At 41.4% G+C, this 14,704-nt stretch overlaps 1 protein-coding gene across 1 annotated transcript in view; it reads right to left on the minus strand.

The window, feature by feature from the left end:
* LOC139450104 (large ribosomal subunit protein bL28m-like) overlaps positions 1-8,668 on the minus strand; it is a 77,507-nt gene extending 68,839 nt beyond the window's left edge. Inside the window, exons 1-4 of the mRNA XM_071231751.1 lie at positions 8,585-8,668; positions 4,544-4,703; positions 3,021-3,140; positions 772-913 (exon numbers count right to left, since the gene is read on the minus strand). Of these exons, the coding sequence (XP_071087852.1) occupies positions 772-913; positions 3,021-3,140; positions 4,544-4,703; positions 8,585-8,609 (447 nt within the window). The 5' untranslated portion in view covers positions 8,610-8,668. The remainder of the gene's footprint in view (positions 1-771; positions 914-3,020; positions 3,141-4,543; positions 4,704-8,584) is intronic.
* Between the last annotated feature and the right edge of the window lie 6,036 nt (positions 8,669-14,704).

Consider the following 14,704-nt stretch of genomic DNA (forward strand, 5'->3'; position numbering starts at 1 on the left):
CGCTATACTTGTAGAGTAACCTTGGAGTTTTATTGTTAATGTCGTTTAACAATATATCATGTGACTAACCACGGGTCCGGGTAGTCCTGTGGATACCTGGGTGCTACTCAGTACCCACCCGACCCGGGTACCCGAGTTACCAAGTTATCAAGGCTAATTTCTCTTCTTGTTTTGTGGAAGAGACAATTCCAAATTTGAATAAGATCAAGAGCACCATTGCAGTCATGGGGCAATTGAACCCGAGACTTTGGCATGACAAGTTAACGCCTTACCCACATGGCTACCTCTGCACCACAGGATTAGGGAATAAGTGAGTGTGGTTTTACGCCACTTTTAAGCAATATCACGGCAGGGGACACCAGAAATAGGCATCACACATTGTGAGGTAAGGTGAAATGGGGTTTAACATCGCGTCCAAGATTATTGCACTTATATAGCGACGTGCATGTTCGTGTGTGTGTTTGTGTGGCTACTTGTACTAGTTCGGACTGATGCCGATTTATAGTGCTAGCTCACTGAGATACCATGCCGCAGTTTAACATGAATACCCCACTCAGACACAGTATACTGACTCCGAGCCAACCAGTCCTTGTTTTAGCCCCTTTATGCCGAGCGCCAGACAGGGTAACAACAAGTACCATCTTTTAATGTCTTTTGGTATGACGCGGCCGGGGATAGAACCCTGGACCTTCCGCTCTCCGGGCGGTCGCTCGACCACTAGACCACGGAGAAGATCACAGTCAAGCAGCTTAACAACAGTGCAGTGTTTACCTTCAGTATGTAGTGATCAAACCCATACACCTCATCGATCAGGTCGAGGGTGCGGAGGGTCACCTGGATCTCGAAGTACTTGTCAAGGATCTCGCTATATAGAACCCGCTTCGTCAGGTACGGACGCCAGATTTTGGGGATTCTGAAATGCAAAATAGTTTTTTCAAGCGAAGTCTTGGGAAGTGGCCAGTTCGAAACAAGTTCTGTAAAAAGCTTGAGAAAGCTGCTTTTTGATCATGCTGATTGGTTAATGTCCACAAATTTTACTCTTGTGTCCAATCCATTGGGTTTTGTACACTGATAAGTAGACATTTTTAAAAGTTAATCTACTTCTATGCTGTTTCAGGCAACTTCTAATTAGCGTATGTTGGTGTGCTGCTCCAAGCAAACCACATAACAGTGATACATGTCTAGGTTACAATAAACGAGACGTCGCATATTGTATACAGGATGCCTGTATTCAGGCAGTGAGACAACATCTGTAAAGACATGTATGCAAGCTGAAACAGCAACTCAAGGTAATTACGCAGTGTTGTCTTACTATTTATCAAATGTCTCCATATGTATTTGAATGCAAGAAACTCAAAAATGGGCTATGGTGATTTAGTATGATTATTTTTGTTTGTTGTTTAACACTGCCCTCAGCAAAATTCCAGCTACATGACAGCGGTCTGTAAATAATCGAGTCTGGACCAGACAATGCAATGATGGACATCATGAGCATCAATCCACGCAATTGGGATACGATGACATGCATCAACCAAGTTAAGAAGCCTGACCACCAGATCTTGTTAGTTGCCTCGTATGACAAGCATAGTCGCCTTTTACAGCAAGCACAAGTTGCTGAAGATCTATTCTAACCCGAGTATTCATGGTGTGCTTGTGTTTTTTTACTCAAGCTTATCTGGGGCTCTGAAGTATGCAAAGTTTCCTCCATATCACAGTGACCTCTTGTAAAACTTGTCCCCACTGAAATCGGATGGACTGACGTGACATGACTACACTATGGCAGCATGTATGTCTCGACCAGATGAATTGTGGTTGATTAATTGTGTGAGTGAGTATTGTTTTACGCTGCTTTTAGCAATATTCCGGTAATATCACAGCAGTGGAATATAACAGGCAAGCAGGTCACACATAGCAACCCTCCTTGTGGTACTCCTCAGGGTCTATTCTGCCTCAAGACATCCACTGGGGAATAGCTGGGCATCACAGCAAACTGTATAGTTCAGTAGTGCTGTGTGTACTAACGAGTACTGGGCTTACGACAGCTGAGATCAATGGGCCCATTCAGTGAACTATTTATATGTACCAGGTTTGAATAAGTCTTTTTGAGTATTTGTGTGTCTCAAATTTTACAAAGAGAAATAACTGATATAATATGATACCCAAGCGGATTATATGGATTTTCATTTTTGTATAAAACCAGAAATAGGTTTTCGTACAGTAACCTCTTCTCTCAGTACATAATTCTGCCACATGTCTACTCTCGTCAGTGGCTAACATATACACTGACCTGACATCTTCCCGAGGCAAGGGAGTTAACCAACTATAAAAGTCCAGTTTCCACCCTTGCCGAACTAGGCTGGAATTATGGAGTTATATTTTGGCTATACATAGCCCAATTAAAATCGATTAATGAAATCAACATCCAATTTGTAAACTGACATCCAGATTTCAGTCGATTTCAGGATTTGCAGGGCATGTGTACCGATAACTTAGCGTTGACATATATATTCCCAATCTTTTCATGTTTTTAATCAAGGTACTCACATGATTTGATACACTTCGAGAAGTAAGATCTGTTTCATTACAATGAAGATCTTAAATATTGATCAGATCGTCTTAACTGAGGCATCGCCATTATGTTTAAAGCAAGTGACGTGATAGGTGGAATCTGACTGGTCAGTAGGAGGGGCATAGAAGGGACATAACAGCCACTGGTGGCGCTATGGTCAAGCTTTGAAATTCCAGCCAGGGTGTAAAATGGACATTTACGGTCAGTCAGCTCCTTTGCCTCAGGGAGACGGTGACCTGCAAGACAAATCCCAGCAATCATGACCAGTGGAAATCATAAAATAACAGCCTCCTTCTCAAAGGAATAACTTGAAAGTTTTGTCCTGTAAACATTCTTTGGGACTCCAAAGGGATGTAACTCTGCACAGCAAATTGCAGCACCTTGGAGGACTGGGCCTACCGGTATTTGTTGAACCCAGTTTCACTGCAAACCCGGTTTGGGATGTACAAACCTAGAAGCAAAGCGCCGGTCACTCTTCCGGTAGCCGACCACCAATCCCTCGCCCCCCCACAGACCCTTGTTGCATTCCTCGGGGTACACCACCTTCACGGGGACGTTCTGCACGCGCTCACTGAAACAGACACACAGTGCAGATATTTACTGACTTGCCATACATCTTGCTTCTTAGACTCATACACCAAGAAGTAAGACACAAACAAAATGAACCAATTCAAACATGACCTTGAGATCTTGTTGATAGAAAATTCTACGGCATAAAAATGTAATATTTGGAAAAGGAATGTTGATTATAAGGTTAATTATTTTGAGGGATTGAACATAGCTGGTCAGAAATGTGTTGCAATATGCAGTGACTGTATTGTGATTGGTATCGATGCTGGGGCTGGAATTTTGTATCGAGATTAGACATATTTTCAGCTTCAGCTGCAAAACCAGATATTTCAGTTTGGCAAGGGAGGAAACTGGACTTTTATAGTCAGTTAACGCCCTTGCCTCGAGAAGATGCAAGCATTAGTAATGTGCTATTCTTTCTGTTCATGGAAAACAAAGGTAACTACAAATTTTAGACCAGAGAAAAATATGGGATTAACCTTTCATATTTCACTGAAGAGTTGTGACAGAAGCTCTAAGATCTATTTGGGGAACAAGGCCAAGTAAAATACCTGCAATGCAGCACATCCCCAACATACATTCTAAACAGAAAATGCCAGGAAGTGAATGAGGTGTCAGAATAGAAACATCTTGCACTTTGATACACACTTAAGTAAGACATTTCCAAGACAGATTTGTGGCATCGGGCCCCTGTCCAGTCAAACTGTCAGCAGAAAAATGTCCAATCTCATTTAAATCAGATCTAAGTTCTCGCTGCCGCTAAACAAAAATCTGACGACATCCCATTACGGGTCACGTCAGAATGACCTTTTGCGAACTTTGACCGACCACTGAAATGACTAACAAGAAGTCGACACCAGCCAATTAGAAAGTAGCTTTCTCGAGCTTTACGGTACTCATTTCAACCTGACGACTTCCATTTTGACTACGCTTGAAAAATATGTTGACACAGTTCTCGATTAAAATTTTGAAAACTGAACAAACGAACATTCCAGAATGTCCAATATATGGTTGCGATTGTATGGCAGTGCTTCCCACGTACTATGCAACGTCTCCTCCATTCAAATGTTTATCCCACGGGAGCAAGAGATAGACGATAACTTTGACGGAATCAGTCGTACAGGCCGTAACTGTCGTTCGGAATACCCCGTTTTAACGTTTTCGAGATTGTATGATTAGAAAACACATTCCAACTGTCACTTGCATGATCTGGTAAGCGACGCTTTGATTGGTTGGATGTAAGGTCGTTCTGACGTGACCCGTAATGGGATGTCCTCAGATCTTTGTTAAGCGACAGCGAGAACTAAGATCTGATTTTAATGAGATTGAAAAATGTCATAATTCCCTTGTAAAGTTTCCATGCACAGACTGACTCTATAGTGAAAAGTGTGGCGCCAGTTTTACCGTTTCCCTGTGTTGGGGTTCAGCTTGAATGGCCCTTGTTCTGGCTGCCAGTGTACAGCTGTAGGTTCACCCTGCATGAACTCCATACACCGGCGCTTGTAGTGAGCCGGGAGCAGCTGATGGGCCTCCTTGGACAACACGTACTTGTACGCTGCATTTCCTGAAATAATGCAGTACACTTTATAATATCCGTCTCCAGAGTCATGGAGTGGAGAATCACTGGTACATTTACCCTTTTTCAATTCTAGGGCTGGGATGATATAGCAACTGTGTGATCCAATATGTGAGGTGAGATGAGGTGAGGTGAAATTGGGTTTAAAGTCGATCAAAGATTATTGCACTTATATAGCGATGTCCATGCATGTGTGTGTGTGTGTGTTTTAACGTCGCGTCCAAGATTATTTCACTTATATAGTGATGTCCATGCACGTGTGTGTGTGTGTGTGGCTGCTTGTACTAGACCGGATTGATGCCGATTTATAGTGCTAGCCCTCTGAGATACCATGCCGCAGTTTAACATGAATACCCCACTCAGACACAGGATACTGACTCCGAGCCGACACGTCCTTGCTTTAACCCCTTAATGCCTAGCGCCAGACAGGGTAACAACAAGTACCATCTTTTAACGTCTTTTGGTATGATGCGGCCAGGGATCGAACCCCGAACATTCCGATCTCCGGGCAGACGCTATACCACGGAGAAAGGTGATTTTTTAACCTTTGGCTTTGTTTTGAAAAGTATGAAAGCTTGCTTTTTAAAGGCCTGGTTTATCTGTAGACACATGTAGCATACAATATTGACATCACTTTGATGCATGAGAAAACAAGAAAAACAATTTTGGGTCGGGTGCTTCAGACATAAATGGCCAGGAAACCAGGAGACACATTTTGGGGGACCAATTGTAAAACATGTATACAGATGTTTTATCATTGTAATTTTGGTTTCTCTTAACCGTGTGAGCTGATTCACTGCCTACTGAACCCCAACGACGCTGGAACAGACTGGCATGTATCCTTGCACATGTTGTGTTTGTTTGTTTGTTTGTTGTTTAACGCAGCACACAGCAATATTCCAGCTATATGATGGCGATCTGTAAATAATCGAGTCTGGACCAGACAATCCAGTGATTGATATCATGAGCATCGTTCTACGTAAATGGGATACGATGACCCCCATTAACCAAGTCAGTGAGCCTGACCACCCGATCCCACTGGTGACAAGCATGAGTAGCTGAAGACCGGATCTTCACTGGTCAACACGTTATGATCTTGTGATTTTCTGTATCCTTGCAAATTAATTTTGAGCAGAAGACTGAACTTGTATTTTGGAAATATTTTCCGTATTCTCAGTATATGGATTAGCATGAGCTGATCTTATAAAATCAGAAGACATTTTACTGGACTGGGATTTCGGACAAAATCGCTAACTGATACGGCATGTGTTCATAACTGATAACCAGTTGAAATTTTAATGGATTTCTAGTTAGATCTGATGATCTTAATTTGTTGTTCTTGCAACAACTTTATGAGTTTCAATGACTAAATCCAATCTAATTTGACCCAATTCTAAATATTTATGCATACAGAACATAATATGTTATAAATAAATGCTTCTTTTAGCCAGCCACGTACAGTTATAAACAATTTAACTCTCACCAGAGAATGCTGTGCTGGCCCACTTGCACAAAGCGATCTTAGTGCTAAGATGATCTTAACTCCCATACTTTAACATAGGCTTAAGGTAGTCTTAGCGCTAAGATCGTTTTGTGCAAGTGGGCCCTGGAGAGTAACTGATAGATTCATACTGTAAATGTTCACACTGGTTGTAGATCATAAAGTCCTTGCACTTGTTACAGTTTTTGTCAGTGACAAACATCTTCTTTAATCTTAAGGTCCCCAGTACCCCTTAAGGTGTTTGTTCAACTAATAACTGATGTACATGTAAACACAGGTTCATTCAGATTTACCGTTATACAAGTATGTACAATGTCATTACACTTTCAACGAATTCTGCAGAGAAAAGGGCTTGGTTTTTATTTTCTCTGTTTATGTTTTTAGTTGTCAGGATCTAGATTGATGCTTGGAAGAGTTAGTGTGAAATTTCAAGGCACTTTGATTTTTTTTCACAAAAGACAAGAAAAAGCCGAGAGATATGTTTGAAAGGATTTATATGGGGGAAGACTACACGAGCAATATACGAGTTAACAATGTCAGCAAAACCTGTAAAATCTTGTTATGGACAGAGGGGTGCCCTATCAAGTCAGGTGAGACAATGCATACAATAGCAAAGTGGTCTTCAGATTCATTGACCCTATTTTTAGTTTCTAACCCCTCAGTGAGCAATATTCTAGCAACCATAAAAACTGGCGGGGGGAGGGGCAGCCTAACAGTCTCCAAAACAATAACGAACATTCAGTCACCACCCCCACCTTAGTCTGCTCTTAAAACAAGTGTAGGGTACTGGGGCAGTGGCCGAAATAACTGCCTGCCAACCTCCTCATGGCTGGTAACTTTTCTGTCAAGCTGCAGGAAATTTTTCCTCCACCTGCCCGACAGATAATTTTAAGATTACTTACGTATTCACTTAAATTATAACTTCTTGTAAATTCTCAAGTGATTGTTTGCATTACCGTATTCGACGCGCCCAGGGCGCTCTCAAAATAAGAAAAAGGGGGCTCTTATTAGAATATTATTTTGGTGGAAAAAAACAGAGTTGATAGATAAATTTCGTGGTTCATGCTGACAACCTGACTGTCTATATACAACAGATATACTTTTCCAGAATTTAATTGCCCATTATTAAGGGTGCATATAACACACGAGTGCCTATTATACAGGAATAGATAAGTCTTGTGTACATTGATCAATCGGAAGGGGTGCTAATTGGGACTGTTCACTAGCCAATATCTTAGCAAATGAGTTGTCTCTTATGTTTTGTGACTTTTCTATATGTATAATGTATGAATGCGGGCAGGTAACTTTTAACATGGGCAGGCAACAGTTCAGGATCACCTGCCCGATTGTGTTGTTGGGATTCAAAATTATTTTAAACACGGTACTGGGGACCTATTCTGATCAGGAACCCCCATGGGGGTCATAGACCAGAAACCATACTGAGGGCGAATTATGATGCCTGTCTAATAAATGATCACTGCCAAAATATGGCAATTCAATTGTTTTATCATGATTGCTGTTTATAGGTTTATGTGCGGACCATTAAGTGTCATAAACTAAATTGTAATTGAATGCCCCAGGGCTAAAGAAAGCATGTGAGGATTGAGTGGCAAGTGAACTCCACACTGCATGAATCAGGGACAATGCTGAAAACAGGTTGATTGTATTCAATTTAGATTGCTGCAGTCATTTTTTCAAATAGTTTCAATCAGTTAATATACATGCTAAAACATACATATCATCTGAAGAGTTTGCTGATGTTGTTTTGGACACTTTGTAAATATATGTGTTGATGGGATGGCATGCAGAAGGCTGTTTGACGTTTGGTCAGGTGAGGTGAGTCGAAATTGAAATTAACGCCACGTTCAAGAATTAAAGTCTCAGTGCGCATGTGTGTGTGTGTGTGTGTGTGTAAAAGTACTAGTCCCGACTAATGTCGGTTTTCTATAGATTTCCCATAAAGATACCATTCCACAGTGTAACATGGGTACCCCACTGACACACAGGCAGACGCTCAATCCACTTGGCTTCGGAGGTGGCCGTCTGACGTTGGGAATTCACAGACATGGGCGTGCATTAATGACACTATCCGAAACGCATCTCAATGAAATTAATTGAAGGCTTAACTGCATTTCCAACGTTGTGTTTGTGAGGATGGTGTCAGATGTAGTTCTAAATGGCACTTGGCGTGTTTATGCTACTATACATATATAGTCTGATGCCTTGGCTATCTGAAGCTGAATGAGGGGTCACCCGGACCGGGCGCGGGCAGAACAATCCAAGGAACGTCATTCTATCTAATTAATTACATAGCCTTCTAAAATGTTATGCCTGGATAGCAGTGACTTTTCTGCAACTATACACTCACTAAATTTGTGAATTCTCGCTGACATGTTCCTGTATGCAGTGGTAGTCGAATGTCAACATTCAACAACTCATGTCACTCAAGGGCGCCGCCATTAAACAGTATTTACCATCAGAAATATTTTCTTTCAACATTCGTTTAGGGTATGGTGGTATTTCACAACGCCGACCTGACTCCGACTGGGGCAGATTGTATATTTTGGGTAAGTATACACTTATACACTTACGCACAGAAAGACACTAATCTATTTATCGCGCTAATAGTTAGCAGGTATGGCTTGCTTAAGATTTTATCAACCACAATATCAAAATCAAATTTGAGGAAAGAAACCCAGGGTTTATCTACTTAACTTCAACGATTTGATCGTTGTTAAACGCCGCACTCAGCAATATTCGAGTGCGGACCAGACAAACCAATTATATCTATGGACGGTCTGCAATATATACATTATTGAATGTGTAATACACTGGCAAGTACATGTTTGGGACTGGAAAATAACCGTTAGTTCGAGACAACCGTAACTTCGACACATCGAATGTTAAATAATGATGAATAAAGAAGGAATACGCAGGGACTAAGCTTTTACTTCGAGCAACCGTAAGTTCGACACAACGGTCTTTGACTGTATTTTAATATACGTCTGCGATGATTATTATTATTTAGGCTAGTAGGTTAACCTTTCATATCGATGTACATAATGATATAACACATATCAACCATTATAAAATCGCATGAAAAATATTCAGAAGATCGTATCCCTCATTGAGCAACAATTATGACACAAGAAAACACAAGATTTTAATGGCAGGTAGTTCACGCGCGCCTGGTTCACGGATGTTACAAATGAGTTCGGGGCTTTAATCCATAATTACTGACATTGCAGTCATGTTACGGTAAACTTCTGATCTTCCATTCCACAAAGCGATCATAATATGTTGATACTATTGTATTACTCTCTGACATAGTTAGTTTCATCTGTCCCTTGGGCACGCCAGAAACCAAAGATTGTGGGTTCGAATCCCGAATATGTTTCTAGGTTTGCCAGCACCATACCCGTGCTCGTGGGTTTCACCGAAGTGGTAAACGTCTGAGACCTGCATCACTTCGGGCTTTCCTCCCACATTTACCTGACACGCCGTGATATAACTGGAATAATGGTAAAAGCGGCGTTAAACCCAACTCACTCACTCACTCACTCTTAGCAAAATCGCAGCTATGTGACGACGGTCTGTAGATAATAGAGCCTGGACCAGACGATCAAGTGATTGGTATCATGAGAATTGATCCACACAACTGGGAAATGATGACATTCATTCAACCAAATCAACGATCCTGACAACATCGGACAACATCCATTTAAGTGACTCAATTATACCATAGACGTAGCACTGAGATCGATTTGCAAACCCGGGCACTCGCCACGGTTATCCTCAAAATAATAAAACCCGAGGATGGAGTGGGAAATTGGATAGTGTTTTACACGGCACTCAGCTCAGCAGTACCACATGTATAGACCTCTTAATAATCAGTTCTGGTTACCTCAAGCTAGTGGTTGATGTCATGAACACCGATCCGAGCAGTCGGGACACGACGACCAGCAAATTAATCACACTGTAACCATCTGATCCCCTATCTTAGTCGACGCTTACACCATGGGATACTGGGGGTCTGTCGTAGCCACGGAAATATCAAGGGGGAAGTGTGACGAATATCTCGGTTTGCGTAGTCAGGACGATCTGGACAAAATTACGAAAGCCTAATGGTGCAACTTTTGAAGCATATATATATTTATTTTTAATTCGAAATTTCTCGTTATTTCAATTATTTGTATTAAAAATCATTTATGCTACCAAAAGCTTTCGTATAAAATATTGCAAAATATATTGCTGATTGTGACATTAAATAATATTCACTCATCCTACTTAGTTTCAAGACTCTCTTACTGAAGAGTTAGAATCCAATGCATTACCCCACAGCAGTAATTGACGTATAAATATGTCTTCTTCTTTTTTAAATAATCACTTACTCCCTTACTTCAACAGAGACTTTACAAAAGTCTCAACTAAGTTAACTTTGTGTCAGTTACGATTAACCAGTGAATTCGTTTGAATATCTTATCACCTTACTCATTTCGTCTTAATTTTAACCGCTGATAGTTTCATTGTCAGTGTATGTAAATAATGTTTGAAACTATTTTCAGTCATTGTAAAAACCACTTCCATAGCTGTTGACGATAGAAGGGAAGTAACTCTTTGACTTTGAATAAAAATATTGTCAACGATGAATCCTTCTTTTATTTTCTTTACATATTTCTCCCTGCCGACCACCCTTAAATGTTTTTGAGAGTTATATTTGAATTGCGACCCGCGATGTTATGGGTTTGAAGAATATGAATCCTTAAATCAGGGAGTCTATATTTGACTTATGTGGACTCCCTTCTGAACCAACAATCCCAAACCAGAGAGATTTAACAGCCGCTTCATCCAGTAACAACAGGCGCTTCTTTAAGGGAGATAATTCCTTACGGCTGAGTTGCCTAGCGGTTGAAGCGTCCACACCATACCTCCAATCCCCAGGTTCAAGGTTCAGTAGCCCAAACGGACCATTCTTGACACCCCCAGCCGTGGTATAACTGAAATACTGCTATATTGAGCATAATGTAGAACTTCCTAAAATGGACCCTGTAAGTATCAGTTGTCACGAGATTCTCATCAGGACAGGGATCGTTGGGGTGGTCTAGTGGTTAAATCGTTCGCTCGTCACGCCGAAGGCCCGTGTTCGATTCCTGACATGGGTACAATGTGTGAAGTCCATTTCTGGTGTCCCCCGCCGTGATATTGCTGGAAAATAGCTAAAGGCGGCGTAAAACAATACTCACAGGATGGCGACCATACAAAGAATCTGACAAAAAAACCCGCCCATTTAACCCCTACAGAGCTAGAACATCGCGGTGCCAGAAGATTTAAGAATTACCTGCACGTTGTTTTAACCCAGTTATATCTATAAATTTAAAATTCACACATCAACACTATGCATAAAGTTGAACACATTAATTTGCTTCAGAAAACGTATCACCCAATATAGGGTATGTGGAATTGTTGCCAAACACAAACCACAAATTTAGCCCAATTTTCTAAAATATACATTTTGGAAACACACATCGTTTGTTATATATCTTTTGTCGATTTTATGTATCTCACTCTGTTTTCATTGACCGAATAACTGGTGTCTTATATCACATCATTAACAAACACAATAATAGTATCAATCTCGTGCATGAATTGTATATGAAGCAAAAAACATAGGGTGAAAACGTCAGTGCAACAAGAATATAAACATAAATTCCATCGTTCCGCCCGGAGTGCGGATGGTCGGGGGTTCGATCCCCGGACGCGTCATACTAAAAGACGTTTTAAGATGGTACTTGTTGTTACCCAGCTTCCCGAGGCAAGCGTGTCCACTAGCCTATATCAAAGTTAGCGGAAACAAGACTTTGATGAAAAGGCTAGTGGACGCTCTTGCCTCGGGAAGATGGTTGCTACCGTGCCTGGCGTTCTGCGTTAAGGGGTTAAAACAAAGACTGGTCAGTAAGCTGTATCTGAGTGGGGTTAAACTGCGGCATGGTATCTCAGTGGGCTAGCACTATACAAATCGGCATTAGTCCGGACTAGTACAAGCAGCCACACACGCACGCACGCACGTACACACGGACGCACACACATGCACGTTGCTATATAAGTGCAATAATTTTGGACGCGACGTTAAACCCCATTCAAATCCCCTCCCCCAAAGCAGACACAACGCAACCAAAAGGAATACTGATCTGCGTCACTGTTAAAGTCATATAAGTCTTCAAAGGTTGATGGTGGAGAGATGCTGTTGTTCGCTTCGCCGCCAGATGTATCATTGAATATATGTATGTGTTGTTTAACGCCGCACACAGCAGTGTGGGGGTGTCCCAAGATAAAGAACTTGTACCTAATCCCATTCACTTTGTGTGAATAAAGTATGTTTGAACCAAACTCAGCAACATGTCAGCAATATGACGGTGACCTGTAAATATTCTGGACGAGACAAACGAATGATTGATATCACGAGCAACGTTCTACGTCGATGTGGTATGATGACGCGCAATCAATCAGGTCACTTACCCTGATCAGCCAATACATTTTCCACCTGATCATTTTACACGCGTCATTGGTAATTAGGTTTTAACACACAGTGCCTGTATGTAAATGTATGTTTCTTGTGCAGCAATGTACCTTTCTTCTTCATGGCGTCTTTCTTTGAATGCGATATTCATTTTGACTGAGGTTTTAGTGATTTTAGCATCACTCTTATTATGTTTGTATGGTCAGATCAGACATTTTCTCGCTGCAAGACTGCTGATGCGGCGTTAATCAATAATTACTCACTCACTCATTCATGGTATCCTTCGGGAAACCAGAACATTATTATTTCAGCACTTCCTTAATATTATACTGACAAACAAACAAACAACAAACAAACAATACTACGATATAAAAGTGTGCTGTGAACCCTACTTCGCGAATAGACACGCTTTCCTAACGGGTCGAGCTGTAGCCCCAGTATTGACATATACAAACACTGATATTAAATGATGTATGGGTGGCGAGAATCGTTAACTGCAGCTACGTTAATGATACACCGGGCTGTGTGGGTACACCTGAACTGAAGAATCACAGCGATATGAGCGCGTCTTCAGGGACGTTTAACCTTGCTTCAAGGCTCTACTAAATGAAAAGTCCATGAAAGTGTAGTAATTCTATCCTCGTAATAGGCCACTCTAGATATGTGAAGGACTCCAGTCACTTATAGGGACAACTTGTTTTTATTATTTTCATACTCTAGAAATTATGATTTATACTAAAAAGAAATTACCATAGAGACTTGTGCAAGTCTAAGGGCCACTCAACTGTGGTGGTAGCGGGAGCTGTCCTGAAATATGATATTCTTATCAAGTTGCAGCCATACAACAAATATTTGAAACATGTACATGTAGACTGTGTGAGGTGAGCTGTGACATGCCCGGGGGTGCAATGAGGGGCTTTGTATTGATCAGCTGACTACCAAGCACTCAACTCGGAGATTGGACCGAGCTAAGGACAGCGACACTGACTTCATTCCCGTCAACGCTGTTGACGTTCAACCCATTTAGAATCCGCATATAGTACTTGTATGTATGTATGTATGTATGTATGTATGTATGTATGTATGTATGTATGTATGTATGTATGTATGTATGTATGGAGTCACAATCCAATCTCTAGGGTCTCGGAGACTCTCTCTCTCTCTCTCTCTCTCTCTCTCTCTCTCTCTCTCTCTCTCTCTCATATATACATGTGGGATGTGTCTGTCGGTTACAGTGACCAGATTCTTGTCGCGGCTCTTCTGGCTCATAAGGGTGGAGACCGCCTCCGTGGTCTAATGGTAGAGCGTCCGTGAGGGCGGAAGGTCCGGGGTTCGATCCCCAGCCGCGTCATACCAAAAAGACGTTAAAAGGTGGTACTTGTTGTTACCCTGTCTGGCGCTCGGCATTAAGGGGCTAAAACAAGGACTGGTCGGCTCGGAGTCAGTATACTGTGTCTGAGTGGGGTATTCATGTTAAACTGCGGCATGGTATCTCAGCACTATAAATCGGCATCAGTCCGGACTAGTACAAGCAGCCACACACACACATACACGTGCATGCACGTCGCTATATAAGTGCAATAATCTTGGACGCGACGTTAAACCCAATTTAACCTCACCTCATAAGGTGAGACAAGAATCATATGGAATAGGTCTGATAGTCTGTTTTTATATGATCCCTCCAACCATAGTGACTTTCTGGGTCGGTCGCAGAATAGGAATCGTAGGTGTATCTTAAAAGAAAATATATGAGCATACGAAGGGAGGATTTGCATAATACGTGTCCCCTTGTTAACTTGACCTGATTTCAATGTTAAATCTTTGTCGGCGGCCGAACTACAATCAAAATTGACGAAACATTTTTCTTTTCTAGAAGTCATCTCAAAGAATATGGTTCGCAGGGCATAGTGTGATGGATGAAATGCCCCGCTTGGAATGTTTCTTGATTTAAATAATATGTCAAATAGATAA

Source organism: Haliotis cracherodii, unplaced genomic scaffold, assembly GCF_022045235.1.
Source record: "Haliotis cracherodii isolate W230 unplaced genomic scaffold, xgHalCrac1.p SCAF_8, whole genome shotgun sequence".
Taxonomy (NCBI): domain Eukaryota; kingdom Metazoa; phylum Mollusca; class Gastropoda; order Lepetellida; family Haliotidae; genus Haliotis; species Haliotis cracherodii.